General features: G+C 41.5%; 1 protein-coding gene across 4 annotated transcripts in view; it reads right to left on the minus strand.

Annotated features, from left to right (window-relative positions):
- LOC101170357 (thrombospondin type-1 domain-containing protein 7A) overlaps positions 1 to 19769 on the minus strand; it is a 55489-nt gene that overhangs the window by 20409 nt on the left and 15311 nt on the right. For 2 of the 4 annotated variants that reach the window (XR_002291214.2, XM_020707283.2), the window contains exons 2-9: positions 13169 to 14300; positions 10038 to 10289; positions 8813 to 8985; positions 7988 to 8143; positions 6225 to 6428; positions 3082 to 3276; positions 1619 to 1657; positions 655 to 895 (exon numbers count right to left, since the gene is read on the minus strand). Coding sequence is in view for 2 of the 4 variants with exons in the window: in XM_020707283.2 (XP_020562942.1) it covers positions 655 to 895; positions 1619 to 1657; positions 3082 to 3276; positions 6225 to 6428; positions 7988 to 8143; positions 8813 to 8985; positions 10038 to 10289; positions 13169 to 14300 (2392 nt within the window). In the remaining 2 variants the exon portion in view is untranslated. The remainder of the gene's footprint in view (positions 1 to 654; positions 896 to 1618; positions 1658 to 3081; positions 3277 to 6224; positions 6429 to 7987; positions 8144 to 8812; positions 8986 to 10037; positions 10290 to 13168; positions 14301 to 19769) is intronic. The other 2 variants (XR_909620.3, XM_011481156.3) reach the window with 1 other exon arrangement.

The raw sequence follows: 19769 nt of genomic DNA on the forward strand, positions 1-19769 counted from the left end.
GAACCAGCTGCAGAGTCACTCAGACTCTACGTTGTTGTTCTGATGTTGCTCATGTCATCACACAAACCTGAAGTTTTTATCTCTCAGGGTTTTAGAGAATTATAAATGCAACAATAAACACTTCATTGTAAACGTCAGTCATTCACAGAAGCTTTTGTCCATGGCAATTCAGAAACCTCTAAGAGTTGTGGTAAATGTGGGTTTTGGTAAATGTGGGCAAAGAATGCAAAGACAGCCAAACCTGGGCAATCAGTTGTTAGCGTCCTGTTTAAGTCCATCTGCAAGTTGTTCATTCTCTTCCTTTACCGCACGATCGTCGCCCCACCCTCCTCCCCGGCTTCCACCTGTGAGCTTCGTTAGGAGTAGTTATTACCCTAAAGTTTTTATGGAGATCTTGTCTTATATAATTGTACGGAGCCTTATGCCAAACTAAAAGAATGTGAAAATAAATATCTTACTGCATGAGTTGTCTGACTGAAGTGTCCTTGGGCAAGACACTGAACCACACTTTGCTCCTGGTGGTTATAGGTTGACGCCAGTGTTCAGCAGCTGAGTCAGCATCAGTGTGTGAATGTCTGTGTGTGTGGGTAAATGTGACTTTGACTTAAACCTATATATGCCATTCACAATTGACCATTTTATAGTAAATCTTACTTTTTGGGTGGAACTTGTCCCACATTGACACGAACACAGATGACTTTGCGGGTCTGCATCCCCACAGCACAGGATCCATCGTCCGTTCGCGTGACGCCCACTGACACGTTAGTGTAGGGGAACGAAGAGTCTTCGATGCACTGCCCCCACGGACCAGTTTGCCAGTGGTAAACAGTGCAGGGATGGTCATTGCAGCTCCTCACCTCTTGGAGAGCACTAGCATTGGGACACTGGACTCCTCCTGGAGAACAGAATGAAATGAAGGAGGACCTCAATTAGTGTTCTTGCTTGAAAACATAAAAGCTAACCATCTCAGCGCTGACACCAGCATCACTTGTATCAAAGATGGCTAAGAACACCAGACCAAAGGAGAATACTAAGAGAAGACTAATATTTTATTACACCAATTAAACTTAAGATGGTTCATTGTGCTTCCAGTACACTTGATGCTGTTAGAACTTGAACGTCTTGGTTCCCCTTTGGTCTGTCTTCCTTTGGAATCAAGCTAAGTGAATCAAACAGGGTTTTCTTGAGGTTTGAAAGATGGTTTCAGATCCACACAATATATCTTAAAGAGGTGATTATGGATTTCTTTGGTCAATACTGGACTGGGATTGTTGGTCTACAAAGGTACATCAAGATAGTAGTGGGATCTAAGCTACTTAAGTTATTCAGTTTGAAAAATTGAACTATTAATTTACGACACTTTTTATGGGATATAGTTTTTGTTTCAGTGTTTTTAAATATTATATAATTATCTAAACAAGCACAGGGAAACCAATTTCTATATTGGCAAGAATAAAGCTACAAATGGAAATACACTAAATATAAAGATACCGAATATTGGATCAATCAGAGTAAGCAGTGACGGACCTTAAAGAGAAGTAAAGAAAAGAAACTGCGCATCTATTAAAGCCATCATTTTCCATTAGCCAGTGCAGTACGTTTTGTAGTTACATCTTACCCTGCATCACAGTGACCCATGCCACAATTTTACCTGTCACTGCAGAGGAAGACAGGACAATTAGTGCACATGCAGGAAAGGTAAACTATCTTAAAACTGAACACCTTTTTCTTCTTTTAACTGCCCTTGAAAGACAAAACTTTGCTTTTTTTTTTTAAAGGGAAGTTAAACGGTTGCAGAATACAAAGGACTAAGAACTTTTTAGCAACACTTCTGGTTGACATGGCAACCAGCATCCTCACATTAGTGTCTTTGGTTAATAAATTGATTCATATAAAAGCTTCAAGTAATTCACGCTAACACAACAGCATGTGTAGCTTCAAAAGTAATTGTTCAGACGTACAAATGTGGAAGAAATCACTGACTCTTATAACTAATGAAGATTTTTTATGAGATGATAAAGTGTAAGGCCTTCAAAAAACCAAGTATCTATTGGCAAACATATCATTCCCTCACGTGCCTCATTCATCCGAAACATATAAAATTACAGATATCTGTCTGATGAGTCAACTGGAGGAGACAGTAAAAGGCTTTCTGGAAAACCTCTCAAAGTCCTAAGCACCGCATTCATCACATGCATCCTTGAACACGTGTTAAGTATACAGTGTTCACACTGGCACAACCTGGTGTCATATAATTTCTGCAGTTAATAATTGCTGACAATTAATAATTTAACCTCCATGACCAATTTTTTTAACGGTTGGCACTTCTGTGAATTAAACTGGGAGTCATCAATATGTCACTGGCAAATCCGAGTCCCTGATTGGTCAAAATTCACGTTAATGTAAACTCCTCATTGAAAGCGGTTGCTTGAACACACATTTCAGAGGGCGGTGTGAACGAAGCATCAAATGTTGCTTCAGCCAAACCGGGCATGAACGTCGTAACACAGGAGACCCTCTGAGCATGCTCAGTGATTTGATGGTTTGTAATGGCTCAACAAGCTTGTAGAGGCCCAGACCCCATCACAGCAGCCAACATATCACTCATCCTGCTGAGCATGCTGAGCCACAGAAGCCCCCAGCCAGTACTGTTCAGAAGACAAGTAGCAAAGCATCAGAAGGTATCAAAGGTGACTGTCTACTCAGTTTTATTTATGTACATAATTTAAATCTTTGGTATATCAGCACAGTGAGTTTTTGTGTGATTGTTCTGACTAACTACAATAGTTCCCATTCATGGCCGTGACTGCACCACGGTCACGGTCTTTGCTGTCCAGCAGCATAAAAACCCTTTTGTAGCACTAAAAAACCCACAGCAAGGTGAAGAATGCATTATTAAAGGGTTCGTGGACAGAAAAAAGAAAACTTTGGTTCATTAGGGGAGAGAAAGGTTATCTGTGTCAGGGTCTCGTGCACCTGTGTACTCTCCTTTCACCAAATGACTTCATCCAAATCCAGAAGTCTGGTGAATGTCTTTCTAAACTGCACTGATGTGCTTGATAAAGGCATGAACTTTCTTACCTTCCCCTGCATTGTAAGCGAGAATGGAACGCACTCGGGTCTGCTTTCCCTCTGCATTTTTCCCAGAGCAGGTATGAGAGCAGGGTGACCACTGGGTCCAGGGGCTCAAGGCACAGTCTTTGGGGCAAGGCACCTCACAGATAGTTGGCATAGGAAGGATGGCATCACGGCAAAGCTGCTTCTCTACAAAGAGACCTGCAAGGAAACAGGTGTTGAAGTTAAATTCACTTGGAGTCACTGCTTTGTTGCATCTGCAGTCATAAAAAATTGGGTGCCATACACATGGAGCGTATTTCGTCACTGGACTGGGTTGACTACTGAGTTTGTCGGTTTTCATGACAGTGATTCTGCTCTTAAGAACAGCTTCATAGCTTCATCTATTATAAGATGTGGAGAAGGCTAAAACTGGAACCCACTGATGTTTTAAATAGGGTTAGTGAAGAACACAGCTGCATGAGACAGATTTTACAGCAACGTAAACAAATGAAATAAACTTAAAGACCCACTTCAATGAAAAGTGTGTTTTTAGTGTTTTTAATTTCTAATTTTTCTGAAAATGGAGGACATATATAAAAGAATTTAGGCTCACAACTGCATTTCTGAGTTATTCAAATTGTGGTGAATCAGGAGCAGATCCGTTTTGAGAAAGCTCTGAGAATGAAATGCAGGAACTGAAATGGGCGTGCCAAACTTAATTTAATTTTCCTCGTCCGAGCTGGCACCTGGCCCAAAACTGTGCGTAGCTCCAATATTGTTCGCCATTTTTGTTGCTCTGCTAATGTTAGCTTGGGATTGTAAGGGACTCTAAGCCAGACAGCGTGTAAATACTTAGAGATGTAATGGTATTTCAGCGGAAGCTTACTTCCACATCATTGGTTCCTCCCACAACTCACTGGCAAGTTTCAGATCAACTTATTCTGTGCTGCACAAACTTTGTCCTAGAAAATGACACAGGTTTTTTATTTTTGCCTAAAAATGTCACAATCATAATTAAAAGACCACTGGGAACACTTTTAGAATTAATCAAAAGAGGATTAGAGTTGGACTTTATATGTGAATAAAAATAGGAAACCAAAAAATGTATTAGAAATTTTTACAAATATTAAAATACTTGAAATGTGGTCAAATTGAAATACAAAAACGAAAAGAAAAACAATCAGGCAACAATCAAGGGATTGTTCATTAAAAATAATTGGAAAAAAGACAAAATCCTCAAGCAAAACATTGTTATCAAAAAGGACAAAAAAGTTCATGCTTGGGAAAGTTATATCCATAAATATGGACATTTGTCCTGAAAGTCTCCCTCTTAGTCCTTCAGAAACAGAAGAGCCCTGTTGATTCTTCTGCTTCCAGAGAAGACATGCTCTCAGACTGGAGACACTGTGCTGACGGGAAACGAAAGCTGAATCTGAGACGGAGAGTGAAGAACATTTACCCTAATGTAATATACACGTCTGGTGCTGGGGAGGGAAGATGGGGCAGCTTTCACACTGAGAGCTTCTTGAGACAGAGAGCAGCACAATTTGATAAAGACAAGCTCTGTCTTACAGCTTTCAGAGGTTCAGGTATGAAGAGTACCGGTAAACTTCTTCTCAGTTCAGCTACAGTAATCTGAGGAAGTGTACTAAAAACATCTAACAATATGCTTATTTAGAAAATGCTGTCCACTGAACCCCCATCTGTTTAACTCATGAAGAAATGCATTTCTAGAAAAGCAGAACCCCCAACCAGCAGAATATTGAGGAGCCCAGATCACAATCTGACTTAACTCAAAGCGCCATCATGAGGGTTTTTAGTCATCTTCTTGTTTTTGTTGATCCAAATGGGGAGGGAGTCAGGACACTATCATGCAGTCCTCTTTTGTCCAGCTCTGTGAGGCTCAGTTTCCGTTCCAAAGCTTCAAGCACTCGCCTGCTCTCATGTTCCTGAGCTGTGGATGCTGCCACTCTGTCAGATTTGAAGAGTTGTTATGGATTCCTCCAGGCTGGAAGGATCTTCTCTGTTTCCAGCAGAGTGGAGGAAGCTTCTGACTGAACGCTGATGGTTTAGAGAGTGTTTTTACATTTTTACAAGATTACCAATATATGTCTGTGGAAGTATGTAAATTCTTAAAGAAATTAACTTTTTTTTTTCCATGGAAATCTTTTTTTAAAGTGTTCCCAGTGGTCTTTTTATTTTGATTATTCCAATAAAGCCAAAATCCAAAAACCTGTTTTTTAGGGCAAAGTTTCTGCAGAGCAGCAGTAGTTCATTGTAGTAGTTGGCCTACAACTTTGAGTTGTAGGCGGGGTCTGTTGGCGCCAGCTCAGAGGAAGAAAACCAAGGCATACATGGGTAGGCGTCTACAAGTGTATGCATCAGAATAGAGCAGAGCAGGGAGTTTGTGGCTATAAAGTAGTAGTAGCTTCTACATCACACTTACAAACTTTTTCCAACTCCTCCTGATTCACAAGGATTTGGATTAACAAATACGTAGAAATACTCAGAAATACAATTTTTATCTTAATTTTCTTTTTTTTTATGTTTGCCATCGTAAGACAAATGCCTTAAGAACATGTTAAAAACATCCAAAAACAACTTTCGTTGAGGTGAGTCTTTAAGGTTCAACCCTGTTGGCATCAGTGTGGGAGATTGCTCCAGAGAAATGCTGTCTGTTGCTTTTCTCAATCTTCTCAAAGTTTTCATCAGCATTTACCATAACCTGATGGGTAGAGGAATGCATGAAGACAAACACTCCACCCATGTTGTAGCACAAAACAAACCTACTACCTTCACTTTTATCTGGTTTGAACCTTGACAGCCTGCAATCCAACCTGCAGAGCTCCCACCAGTTTGCAGTCAAGAAAATACTAAGTTGTTGACCTCTCTATATTGACACTTGGATCTTTATTTGGACACACTGTTGATGCCTTTCTGTACAGAAATGATAGCTGTTCATTTTTCATGCAATTACGTTTTCAGAAAAAGGACAACACTTTCCAAAAGAAATGCTATCTCAATTGTGTTGACCTGTTCTTTTCAGCTCTCTTCTATCTGTCAGCATCTGTCCTCTCGCAGTAATCCCCCTCCCCCTCAGACTGAAAACCCCCTCAGAACCCCCCACCCCTCGATCACAGATGCTTCTCTTCTTTGTGTCTCCTCACCTTCGCTGTTGACACACTGGACTTGTGGAATTTGAGTCCCTGGACCGCATTCTCTGTCATTGTCAGGAACGCACTCCTCCAATTTAACCACCAGCCACTCGAAGCAGCTGGGGTCATCGCACGGGATGGCTTCTACCAGGTGGGGGCAGTTTCCCATCCCACCTGTGGGCTCATTGATGATCCTCCTCTTCCTCAGTTTAAAGCCTGCCACGAGAATTTCAGAGTAAATTTAAAAATATAAGAAAAAAACACTTGAACGTGAAACCCATCTTTTTTATTATTTTCTGTGCTTTTTTTAAACATGCACCTGTTTTCTCATTCTGAACTTAATTGATGCAAAACAAGCTGCTAAAACAAAGCACCCCACAGAGATTAAGGTGGCTTCATGAAATATAAAACCTTCCTAAACCATTCATGGATGGGTGTGACTCTGAGACAAGGTCACTCAGTCCTTAACCCCCCCCACCCACCCACCCCACTCCTGCTCCTAACAGAAGATACAATAAGGACCTGGGTCTGACTGCAGGTCCCATGGGGAAGGGGGGAATCTTTTCCCACTTTTCAATCACCCTTGTGTTGACTGGTGAAAAAACAACGTTTAATCTGGGGCTGATGACATGTATTTGAGAGGGTTTTGGTGTGTGAACTCCGTCAGACATCCCCTCATTTGCTGCACACAGGGAAGAGGATGCTCTGCATCACACAGCAGACAGGTCAGGACACCAAAAACACACAAAAAAGCCCCACTTTCACTGTAAAATATGTAAGGGATAATGCCCGAAGAGGTGTCCATTATCAGAAAATGGACGATTAACTCTATTAATTTCTAATGATGGAAACCCTGAAGGGCATTTTCCTGTTCTTACCATGGTTGATCACAAAATAAACTAATATTAAATCAATTATTAGTATGTCTATTTGTAATTTCAAACGTTTTAATTTATTTCCTTAAAAAGTGGACTATTAAATTTACAAGTGATGTTGTCATGGTTGCCCGTGCTGGTGTATTAGAACTAATCTGCAGAGGATAAAAGCGATACATAAGCTAATTTTCATAATGACTGATAATAACGATCATGTCAGAGGGAAAGGGCACCTCTTACTGCTTAGTTTTGTCCAGATGATGATGCAAAAATGAATTTTAAATAAAACAAAGTCCACAAGTAGTTTCCTAGATTATAAAGTAATCAACAATCAATTTATTTGATTAATTAATAATAAAATTATTTATAATCAGGTGTTCCAAAATTCTGTTGTTGGGGTAGCCAACTGCCCAACCAGCAACCCCCGCCCACTTGGCTCCAATTTCTGAGTCAATATTATTGTCATCATTGACAAAGATACAAAATCATTGATACAAGCTTCTTGAAGCATTGGAAAAATAATAAAAGCAATGTTTTACTTTTTTTTTTTTTTAAACTGGCTCTGTGGACAACAGAACACTGTAAACTGGTGCTTCATAAGCTCCACCCTAAAAATCCTGACAGCAGTCCTCTGCTTCAACCACAGTCAAGATCCCTGCTTTTAATGAGTGTGGCTGTTAAAAAAGTCACAAATGAAAGTCAGACATCAGAAGTGGCAAAACAACTGTTAGCAGATTCTTGTTAAAATGCCACCACGAAGCCTCTGTGGTTTCATTAACGTATAAGAAATCTGTGCAGCTCCTCAGATCTCAGCATTTTCTCCCCCTTGATGGCATGATAGATTTGCATACCCACATGCATAAGAAGTAGACACCAAATCATGGTCTGATATTTTTATACCTTTCTTGGTGGCTTGGTCTTGACAGTTCTCAAAGGTGCAGGGCCCCCAGGCGCTCCATGGCGACACCTCACACTCCACAGGACAGTTGATGTGACATAGCTGGGTGGTGTTTGGCGGGATGCCTTGGCAGAGCTCACTATCCACTGGTCGCAGTGCTGCAGTGTCACACAAAAGATCACATTAATCATAACAGACACATGTGGAAAGGGAAGAACAGTCAGTTATCTGATGATTTATTCTAGCAGTATGTCAGGTTGGCGATCAGTCTCTCCAGCAGACATGCTCAGGTGTTCCTTGATTCATGCTCACTACAGATGCCTTGCGTTTCTCTTGTGTTTATGTGTGTGCCCCTGCAAAAAAAGTTCTGAGCTTCAAAGAGGTTTAAGTCTATGGAAGCTTCTGCATGCATGTCTGTTGTTTTGTTCAAATTTAAAATGACAATTTTTAAAACACGGAACGCACAAGCCGCAGACCTCCAGGCTCCTTTTCGGAGCTGACATTAAAAGTCAAAGCAGAGTCATGTTCACACAAATCACTTTTAACAATATAAAGAGGAAAAAATCTGAACAAAAAAAGGGAAGTGACAAGAAAATTAAGACAATATCAGTATAACATCAAAGAAGTTGGGTCCCACCTCTGAACTATAAGTCAATTAAAGGACAGATAGACGATGCTGAAACTACAAAGACATTGAATAGCTGCTACTTATTATTTTAAGGTGGAGCATTTTCAGTGTTTTTTAATTGTTCAAATAGGGAGAAAATTTCTGTCAATAATTGAAAGAGTAAAGGACGCACAGCAGGTGAGCGCTAATTGAATGTTACCGTCTTTAGTCCTCAGGTTTGAGGGCATTTCAGCACCAGCTTGCACACAGTAGACCTCGCGTGTCTGGATCCCTCCTCCACACAAACCAGTTTGGTTTCCACGACGACGGTCCTGCTGGCTCAGCAGTGCATCCACCCTGCACTCCGTCCACTCAGTGGTCTTCCAGGTGTTTCTAACAATGAAAAAACGAGACAATTAACTTTCAGCTGAACCTAAAGCTGCAGACATGATGAGATGACATGAAAGACATGAAAGATTAATCTCTTCATCATTTTAGTTTGGAGCTTTCGTCCACATCAGACTGTGTGTTTTGTCAAAAAATTCAGACTACTTGGATCTAACAATCCAACAAGTGGTGGGTTTCCTTCTTCCTGTTGGAGCTGAATGTTCTCTGGGATGTTGATAAGGACAATTAACTGTCACCCAAGCAAGCAGAGGACACAATCTTCATTACTGTTGCACCAACGAACCCAAGGAGTCTGCATGCCTGAAACGGTGTAAGCAATTATTAAACTAAAAGGAACTCCACTGTGGGAGCTCACTGAGCTGGGAGTGTTGGTAATAACTGTCAAAGTTTTTCATGAAGCGGTTTCTAAAATGTCTAAAAATGTTTCAGTTTCCTTTTGTGAAAAACAACGCTTTGCTCTCTGTAGATCTGTAAATCCCTCAAACTGTTCTTCTTTTATTTTATGTGTCAGGAGAAGGTTAAATGGCCGGCCCATCTCTGGCATTGAAGTGCGATTGAGAGTAGACCAAGATGAGAACATGAACGCTCATAAGTTTGTCTAAGAGCTGTGGCTGATCTTTTGAGGAGCTCCTAACTGCATTTCACTCATGCAATCCCTAAGAAACCCTGTCTTTGGGATTTTTCTCACTTTAACAAAAGCATTCCTAGTAGTCTTTTTATTTTGATGACACAGTTTTTTAGCCAAAATAAAAAAAAACTGTGTAATTTTCTGGGACATAGTTTTCTGCGGAAATTCACCTCTGAGTTGTAGGCAGGATTGTTAAAGGTGGAGAATACCCTCCCCCATTTCCCCTAATCCATCTATTTCTGCCTCTTACACCACTAACCAAACATTACTGGTGCAACAAAAATAGTGAGCAATATTGGAGCTATCCAGCTGTACAATTTTGAGCCAGATGCCAGCTTGGACGAGAAAAACAAAGACGTAAATATTGATCTATTTGTCTACAAGTGCATGCATTTCTAAATATGCTCACAGTGTGCAGGTGGGCGCCGTGTCTGCCTGAGGGCTGCACGGCTCACTCTCCTCCAGCTCCGGACACTCTGCTCCTCCACTCAGAGGGAACTGGCTCACTCTCCTTGTTCGGGTGCGCTGGCCCCCACCGGGGGTGTTGGGGTCGTAGCATTCCTTGGAACAGGCTGACCACTCGGACCACTCGGTCACATCGCAGTCTCTGGGAACGACGCAGGCCTGGAAGGTGACTGGCAGCATCTCCTGAGAGCACATGCTGTAAGAAAAATAGACACACAACACAGCTGTCATCCAGTAAACCAGGTAGAAATTTTACACTTTTTTCTCTGAGAGATTCCTAAAAACGCGAATGCTGCATGGAGCACAAATGAACCTATTCTCTTACAGGTGAGAGTGAAATCAATTGTTAGACTTTTAAAGCTTGAACAAGATATAGTCATCTGCATTTTGAGCCAAAGTTAAGCCCCCCCCCCCCCCCCCCCCCCCAGCTGTAAGTCTAGAGTGTTTGGATTTAGTGCACAACTGACACAATATCTCTAACAAAAATAAAACGTCTTCATCTTCAGCCAAAGCAGACTGATCATGAGAACTGTGATTATAGGTGAGCAGATGCGTCAGCTCTCCATGGAGCAGGCATGTGCTGCAGAAGGCTGATGGGATTATCAAGAAGAGAATTCAAAATAATAACAGCTCTGTTTATAGTCTTAAACTAGACTTTATGTGTTTGTTTGATCTTCAACAGCACTAAATTTTCGATTAGTTCTTATCAGTCTGTTTTTTTTCTTTTTGAAGGTCCAATATTTTATGATCTTACTCTATGGATCTATTTATTTGTTTGTTTAAGCAGAGGTGGGAAACACCTGTCCCAAGGTGTCAGTCTATAACGTGAATATAGCTGAAAATCAGATTGCTAAAAACTGATTTTTTAATTTTCAGAAGTGCAGTGATCCTTTAGGCACTCACTTTTGCTATAATCCTCTGAGTATGTGCATGTGTGTGCACACCTAAGTGCATGTAGGTGTGAACGTGACTGCTGGGTACTCACACAAACACACAGTGATCCTTTTCTGGAATTAGATTACATTACAGCGGCTTCCCGGTAATCTGTGAGTGTTAACGTGCTCCCAGAGTCAAGCTTTTTCTCTTTGTGTCTGGCAGGGTTGTGGTCAGGTCTCGGCAACGCTGCTCGCTGGCCTGGTTCTGAGTCGACCCGGCTCTCTCAGACAGAATCAGGACGGCAGCTCACAACAGCAGAGCAGCTCTGAGCTCGTGTGTGAAACGCTGCTCATGCCGTGTCAGCTTCATTCAGCTTCCACCAGCCGTACACACAAGTAGTTAAAAATAATCAGCAGGGTTCAGTGTCAGCTGAAGTTCATCATTATTCTGGGCTGGCGATGTGTCGTGCTGAAAAGATCCAGCTCCAAGAGCCAATCCTTTGTATTAAATCAGAGGACAGAAATTCCCTTAGAGGGAAAAACAGCTCGGATCTCTTTCTTTCTTTTTCACTAAAGTTTTGCTGCTCTCTGCACAATATTGTTTTAATTGGTAGGACAGCAGTCTTTCCAAATGATGCATTCAGGGACAACAGAGCTGTTGATGGAGAACTTCAAAGAATAAGTACAGCAGCAGAAAAGTCTCTACCCTTGAAGTCAGCCAGCTTCACCCTGAGAAGGGTGGAGCCACACATTTCTGCTGTGTGAAGGCTCTTCAAAGATTCAAGATTCTGCAGTAGGAAATCTTATACCATGTTCACACAGGACATGTAACGCGCGTCATAGAATGTGCCAATGTTCTTATAGACCATTTGGCCCATGGTGTTCACACTGGACAAACACTGAGGGGCTTTTCTACAGCGCATGTCCGCCACCTGCAGAGGCTTGGTGCGATACGTCAAAGCAGTGCAAATCTTATGAGTCTTGCTCCAGGCTTTTTCCTTTTACAGCTCTATTGCGATATATGAAAGACCTGGTGTCATATAATTGTGTTCAGGCAAAAACCGCAATTTTTAATTTCTCCTCCATGATCAATTTTCAAATGGTCGGCTCTTCTGTGAATTAAAAGGGACGGCATCCATACCTCACTACCGGAGTCCCTAATTGGTCAATGGATGTACATTTCGAACGTAGAGCCCAAAAATGGTTGTGGAAACTTCCATAGCAACACATGGACACTATAGTTTTAATGTGGAAGCCTGAAACATATGTTCACATTGACTTTTCATTGAATTTGTTTGAAAATGTGCCTCCAAAGGTGGTTTAGATGTAGCTTTACAGTTATGAGTCCAGACCAAGCCAGAATCACCAGCCGTCCACCACCATACTTTACGGTGACATGCTGATCAAATGACTCAATTCTGGTTTCATGCAGCAAAAATTACAATATAATGCACGCCAAATGAGAAGCTTATTTTAGATAGAAAACCATGTTTACTTGTGTTTACTTGTGTTGTAGAAGTTTATGAGTCATCCAAACTGGAGACAGGTTTGTTCAAAAGCTCCTTAAACTAAAGGATATTTGTGAAACCATAATGTAATTTTGTGAATACAAACAGCATTTCTCACATTTTTTAATCTGAATGCGGCTTGTCCAGAAAATAATCCTATTTCAAATGAGTTGAGAAAATCTGTACATCCGGATGACTGTGTCTCACGCAGGACATGATCTGATCTCACTGCAGGTTACATTTGGCTGCAGAGGTGTTCATGTTCACTGGATATTGCTGTGTTTGCAGACTGGAAAACAGCTGCGCTGCAGTGTCCCCGTGTCTTAGGGTGGGTTTACTGTAATCACCTGTGTACTGTCTCTTGACAACATTAACTAATTGAAAAGAGAATTTAAAATATCTGAAAATATGACAGTAAACAAAAAAGGATTCTTAGATTCATTTTGAAGCCTCATACCTGAAAAAGCTGACGTTTTAGAGGTTTTATTCTGAACATGTATTTGATACGTCCTTATTTATTAAAAAATTACTATTGATTATTATTGAATTTAAAGCTTTTTTATTTTATTTGGGGTTTTAATGTGTTCAATCCCTGCTCAGTGTCTGCAGTAAAAGTGAAGTTGACATGGAGATTCAAACCCTTTCAGCACGAATGAGCTGAGAACTCTGAAGAAACAGCTAGAGATGGTCACCTCAGAGCTTCCATGTTCCCGCTCTTGTGCTGGCAGCTCACTTCTCTGGTCTGGTAGCCAACCTGCAGATCCCAGAACTTTCCTCCGGGACGGTTCTGGCGGTTCTTGTTCCTCCTCTTTTTCATCAGTTCTCTGGTCTCAGGGTCTTTGACTTTGCCCCTCTCTCTTAATCTCTCCTTGACTTCCTTTCTCTTTTTCTCTCTTTTGTCCTTGTTCTTCATCTTTTTCTGTCGTCTGGGTCGATCTGCTTGCCTGTCGGCCTTCTTCTTTGCTTTGATCCGTTTTCTGTTTGGTGCAGAGGCTTTCTTCCCATCTCTTGGTGATTTTTCGTCCTGTCTTGGTGTCTTCTCCACCTCCTTGTACAGTTTTTCATCGTCTCTCATCTGTTTGTTTACTCCCACCACCTGTTTGTTCTCCCTGGGCTGATTTTTTCCCTCCCTTGATAATTTGTCAGCATCCTTGGATCTTTTCTTGTTCTCTTTGAGTGCTTTGTCAGTTTGTCTGGTTTGTCTTGAGTTTGGCACAGAACAGGGGCCCCATGGACCCACTCTGAGGCTGTAAAGGCTCTCCTCCCCCTCGCATGGTCCCACCTGACATGTCTGAAATTCAGTCAGGTTTGGGCAGGCTGACCCCCCAAACAAGGGTGGCGCCAGAACGTTGCGAACCCGGTTCCGTAAGCCCATTCCACAGGTTTTAGAGCACAAAGTCCATGGAGTGAACTCAGACACCACGCAGTCCCGCGGACAGGGGATGAGACAGGCCTGCTCCTGCCGAGGCCTGGGCTCAAAGTATTCACAGATGGCGTCTTCTGCCGGTTCTCCATCCGCCTTCTGAACACAGCCCACCTCCCGGGTCTGGATGCCCTCCTCCCCCCGCGAGCACACAGCTGGTCGCTGCCCCCCACCGTTTCGCATCACCACCGGGACACACTGATTCCAGGCTCCGAGCTGCCAGCCGTACAGGTCTTTGTGCCAGTCGCACACACGGAAGCAGCCCTGCTGGTTGTCTGGTCGCTCTGCCTGGTCACAGTTGGTGTGCAGAGTGGTCCATCCATCAGGGTGGGAGCACCACACCGCCCTGCTCTGGCTGCCTCCGGGTCCACACTCACTGCCCATGCAACGACCCCACGGACCTAGAAAACAGACGACAGTAGCCATTAAGCAAACTACACTCAGTTTTACCGCCATCTTCCGTTAAACATGTTAGGATATGCCATTAAAACAAAAAAAACAGTTGGAACAGAAGTCCATCAGTATGTTTAGGTTGAGCAGTTTTCCAGCTTTTGTCAAGAAGTGAAACCAAAAATTTAGAACCTAAATGGACTAAATAAGAAAACTTAAGGCAGTCAAAGGTATTTAAAATCGTTTTTTGTTGGTGTTGTTGAAGAACTCTTTCCCTCTCAGAGTTACCCGTGGGCTAGCAGTGCTTCAGTGCATCCATGCAGCTTTGATGAGGCGGGAGGAGGGAAGGCTCCGTTTCAGAGGACATTTCACGGCTCATTTGGGATGTCGTGTTGCTACACGAGCAAACGGCTCCGTTGAGGTGTTGCAGAGTGGACTCTGCAGCTCATAAAATGCATCATTTGACAATGTTAGATAAAGCCAGAAGTGAATTTTGAACAGATGGGCCCAGTTTCTCATCTGTTTGATTTAATTTTATCTAACTTGATACCTTTTTCCAACAGTTTTGTGCTTAACTCAAATGTTTGGGTCAGCACTGATGTTCAGTGCATGCAGACTGGTGCACAAAAATCTGTTTGATGGTGCATCCTCTCTGGCAGACTGATGCTGATTTATTTTTTATACCCAAGATTCTTCTAACCCTGAACCAGCAAAGCAGCAGATGAACAGTAAACGATCACTATGGTCACATATAGATTTCTCCTCCAAAGGATTTGGGCCACTTACAGGTCTGGCTTACCATTTTGCTTGGTTGCCTATGTCAACATTGCTGAATAACAGCCAAAACTCCGGTGAGGCTAACATAGAGGGTAGAAAAATTCTTCTTTGTTCCTAACATAAACACCCAAAAGAACATGCAAGAACATACATGTCAAAGAATGAAAAATAGCAGCTCTCTGTGACTTTTCTTGGGATGTTTTTTGCATAAATTAGTTCTTAGTTTATTAAAATATAGATTGGTTTAAAAGAGGGTGGGAGTATTTTACTGTGAGAGTTCAAACATTTGAAGCAGTACTTGCAAAGACAACAAAGACTTTGTTGCAAAGCTGGGGTTTGTGTGGGGTTTGTACATGTAGGTGTATGTATATGCATGTGTGAGGCTGCACAGCTGAATTGCATGTTTGTGTGTGTGTGTGTGTGTGTGTGTGTGTGTGTGTGTGTGTGTGTGTGTGTGTGTGTGAGAAATGTCTCGTGGATTAAAGTGAGCAAACTTTGACTGACAAAAGCAGTTAAACTCCACAGTTAATGATGAATAAAAACACTAGATTTTCCAAAAGACATTCTGAAAATGTAAAATTCTATTGACATTTCCTTCCTCTTCAACTGGCTGATAGTTGAAAAACCACACACAGAGGTTAAGTAGTGTTATCAGCAGCTTTGCCATATGTTGTTAAGATCACAAAATCCATCTGGTTATTTGTTGACTTGAAGCTTTATTTCTTTCCTTCTAAGCCAACTAGTTTTATACAAGAAAAAAAACAAAAAAACGTAAGTTAGAGCTCACTACACAGCCAAATCCATTACATCCAAACATTATTTTGGCTTATTTTTGCTCAAAATTTTAGAGTTGACACAAGCAAAACTTCCTAAAAAAATGTTGTTTTGTACAACAAACTCATATTTATTTATAAAAAGACATCTATGTATTTTTATAACGTAATTCTCATGTCGGAGCAGGAGGTGAAGGCTGTTCGTTTTTATTCAGCTCACCCATTGACAGTCTGACTGAACTGAAGCTGGGAGAGAAAACACTCTGGACGCATGAAGAGCGAAGGACAAAAGTCTAGATAAAAAACACCCCCCACCCCCCTGGTGACTGTGCTTCTGGGATGATTCATCCTGGACCATCAGCAGTTGGGTCAACACTATTGGATTTAGCTGTAAAAAAACTGTGCGAAATCTAATGAGGGGGTGACAGAAGCTGGATTCGTCAAGGGGGGAGAGGAGTCACAGGTGACTTCAAGTCTACTCAGGCTGAAGTCAGCTCCTCCACTTTCATGACCGGCTCGGATGCTCTTGTCCTGACCTGATTAGGAGACCGTGGTTAAAATGCCAACGGCAGCATCAGCCCTGTGCAGCTCTACCTGTCCATTTAGCAGCTACAACTCAGGCGACCACACACTGGCAGAGACGGGAACACAGATAGACAACAGTAAAGCTCTTCATCCACAACAATGTCAGGGGTTAAGCTTTTGTAAAAATAAAAATAAAAAAAATTGTCGAATGACAAGAAGTCATTTGTTTTTTCTTGTGATAAGATACATCTTCAGCTTGTATGAAACTTTGTAAACTTTGACTCTTTCAGCTTTTAGTTGCTCAAATCTTTTTCGGACCTGAGGGTGATAATAAAATATGAACTCCAGATTGTTTATGTTTCAAACCCAATTCAAAGATATTCTCTGCATTTTGTTGTAACATTAACATATGTCTGCTGCTGGACAGAAGAAGTTTAAAAAAATAAAAACAATTACAGCAAAGGAGCCAAATGTTCTTAGAAGGAGAAGATTCTCAATAAAATTGGCTTCAACAGATTAAACTTGAAGCCAAGAAAACCTGTTTAGGAACATCTTTTCTCAAGGCCAAGTACTCTGGTTATAGGATCAGAAGACAGAAGACGTTCACTGCATAGAAGAACACTCTTGGAGGTTGCTTAAAGATTTCAGCAGGGAAAACCTCTCCATATTTACTGGTGTGCTGGATGGCTTGGGTCAGACAAAGAGTTTCATCCACAGAGAAACCCACAGACACATTAATGGTCTCAAGATGAGCTACTTTTTCCTGAATGTAATATGGGCGGCTGTGGTACAGAGTCACAGTTGACCTCTGTTTGGAAGGTCACAGGTTCGTTCACGCCTTGCATGCCCATGTGACAAAAATCTCTTTGGTCAAAACTAAATCAATTTTTCCTAGGACTTGATCACCTGTTCCACCTTCAATTGAGGCTCCAACACTGAACACCTCTTTGCAGAATAAGTCAGAGCAGGTTGTGAGATTGCATGATCTGTATTCTACACCTGCAGGAAACCTCTCTGAATATTTTATCAATTTGTCACTGCCAGCTGTCTTTTCGTCAGTGTGGAGTGCTGGAGTGGAGGAATATAAAAAAGCAACACATCCAGGCTAGGAAAGCTGATGAGGTAGGTTGGCTCTGTGGTGGGATAAAGATGGACTCTCTGGTGACAGAGAGGAGAACTCCTAGGGAAGAATAACAGTAATCGCCCTCTGCACACTGCTACCACAGCACAAGAGCCTGTTCAGCCACAGACTGTTCCTCCAACAGTCTCCAACAATCATCACCAAGAACTTATTTCTTATGTTTATATTTTTGTGGATACAGTTCTAAGCTGATGCTGCTGTAGCCTTGATTTTCCTGCCATAAGGAATAATAAAGTTCATCTTAGCTTTATCTTATCTAACTGCCTCTCTGATGCTGCTTTAGCTCTACAAAAGGCAACAAAAGTCATGATGTGGGTAGGAAGACCTGAAGGTATTGTGGCAACGTTAATGCAGTCAGAGAAAATAGGTATAAAAATGATGAAGTCAGACAGAATGGCTTACTACATTTTAAGGGGTGGTGGTTCAATTCTCATGTCTCCTACACTTGTTGTTGTTCACCTTTCGGCTCATCCCTTCAGGGGTTGCCACAGTGAATCAGCTTTCAGTGATTTACACTTTTTATGTCGTATGCCCTTCCTGACACAGCCCTGTTTTTATCCGGGCCGTGGACCGGCACAGGCAGACCCAGAATTGGGCCTTGTGGTTACATAGTTAGGCAGTAGTGCAAAGGGTCTTGCCCAAGGATGCACACTGGATGTAGCTTTAGCCCCCCCACACACACACACGGAAATCGAACCCCGTTTTTCCATGTGCCAGTTATACATGCTTACTCCTACAGTTCAACTAAGAAAGAGGAGAAAAGATCAAATAAATCTGAACTTTCCTGTCTGCAGAACACATTTCATTATTGTCTGCTGTGCAATAATGTTTACATGTTGCAAACACAATTGCAGAGTCATGGTGAGTTGGTGTTATATCCAGTTACTAGCAATCAAGTTTAGATGCAATTTTTTTGGCAAACTTCAAAAAAGCTCAAATTAAGCCCTCTTCAAAGATAAAGCCAATTAAAATGTGTCTGGCCACCCTGGTTTCACCTTCACATTCATTTGTATTCATTTTATTCAACTGAACTGCATTAAACTGAAGTGATAAAAAAAGATAGAGTCAGCAAAGAGCTGGAGAACAATGGACGCTGGGGATGATGCTGGTGGGAGGATGAGGTGGGAAGGTTGGGGGAGGGCAAGTTATACTCAAATGTCATTGAACAAGGTGAGAAGAGACAAAGACTGGAAGAGTGAGGATGACGAGGCTTTCTCTGAACAGGAACACCATACCTTTTAGCTTTCACCCTATTATATTCAAAGCACAATGTAGTCCTGAAAATGTTTACTAGTTTGAAGAAATTCTGATTGGTGCTACAATTGTAACGATTAAAGACGACAAAAAACTTAAAATAAGGTAATATTAACTACAAATACAGTTGATAAAGAAACAATTTAATCAAAATTTGTTTTTTATATTTATGAGTCAGAATCATAAGGAGTCACACATGAATGCAAAAAAAAGCCAATCAAATCACACAAAGATAAGTTAAATAAACTTTAGAAGGATGAGACCAGCCCAGAGACCAAGTTATATTATTGGTTTTGCCCTTCCACTGCAGCTGCTATGTTGGTCCATTGTTCCATGCAGATCTTCTCAAAGGCTGTGGTGTTCGGGGGTTGTAGTCGGAGCCCTATTTGTCCTTAAAATGATCTCTGGTAAACTTCAGATAGACATGTTACCATGGCAATGGACATATGCTGGCTTGAGCAGAGGAAGCTTTGGTGTACAGTCTTTCTCTGGTGTTCTTTGACAGCTCTTTGGTCTTGTTCACGATGGAGAGGTTACAGTTTGAAGGTGTGGACAGGTGTATTTTATACAGACAACCATTTCTAACAGTTGCCTTTAATACAAGTAACGAGTGAAGCATGTATGACAGTTAAAAAGAAAAATTCTGGATTTTTCTTAGATTCTTTTTTTCACAGTAACCCTCTCTTACCTTTTTAAGCGTGACGATATGGAGAATAGGTGACACATACTTTTTTGGTCCTCTGAATGTGGTTTTATTAATGGCACTCTTTCTCTCGAGATGCTTTGCTGGCAAGGGCAAGTAAACTTTATCTCTTATCCATAAGTAAACTAGAAATATATTATCCATCTTTGATAAATGCACAATGGTAGGATTTTTTTTTTTAGATCTTATTCCAGTTTGGACTGCTTCATGTTTCTGTCTGGTCAGATTCTACTTATTAGGTCAGTTCCGCCTGCAACTCTAGTTATGTCACTGAAGCTTAAATCAGCAAGTAGAAGCCAGAATTTCC

This window comes from Oryzias latipes, chromosome 11 (genome assembly GCF_002234675.1).
Source record: "Oryzias latipes chromosome 11, ASM223467v1".
NCBI lineage: Eukaryota > Metazoa > Chordata > Actinopteri > Beloniformes > Adrianichthyidae > Oryzias > Oryzias latipes.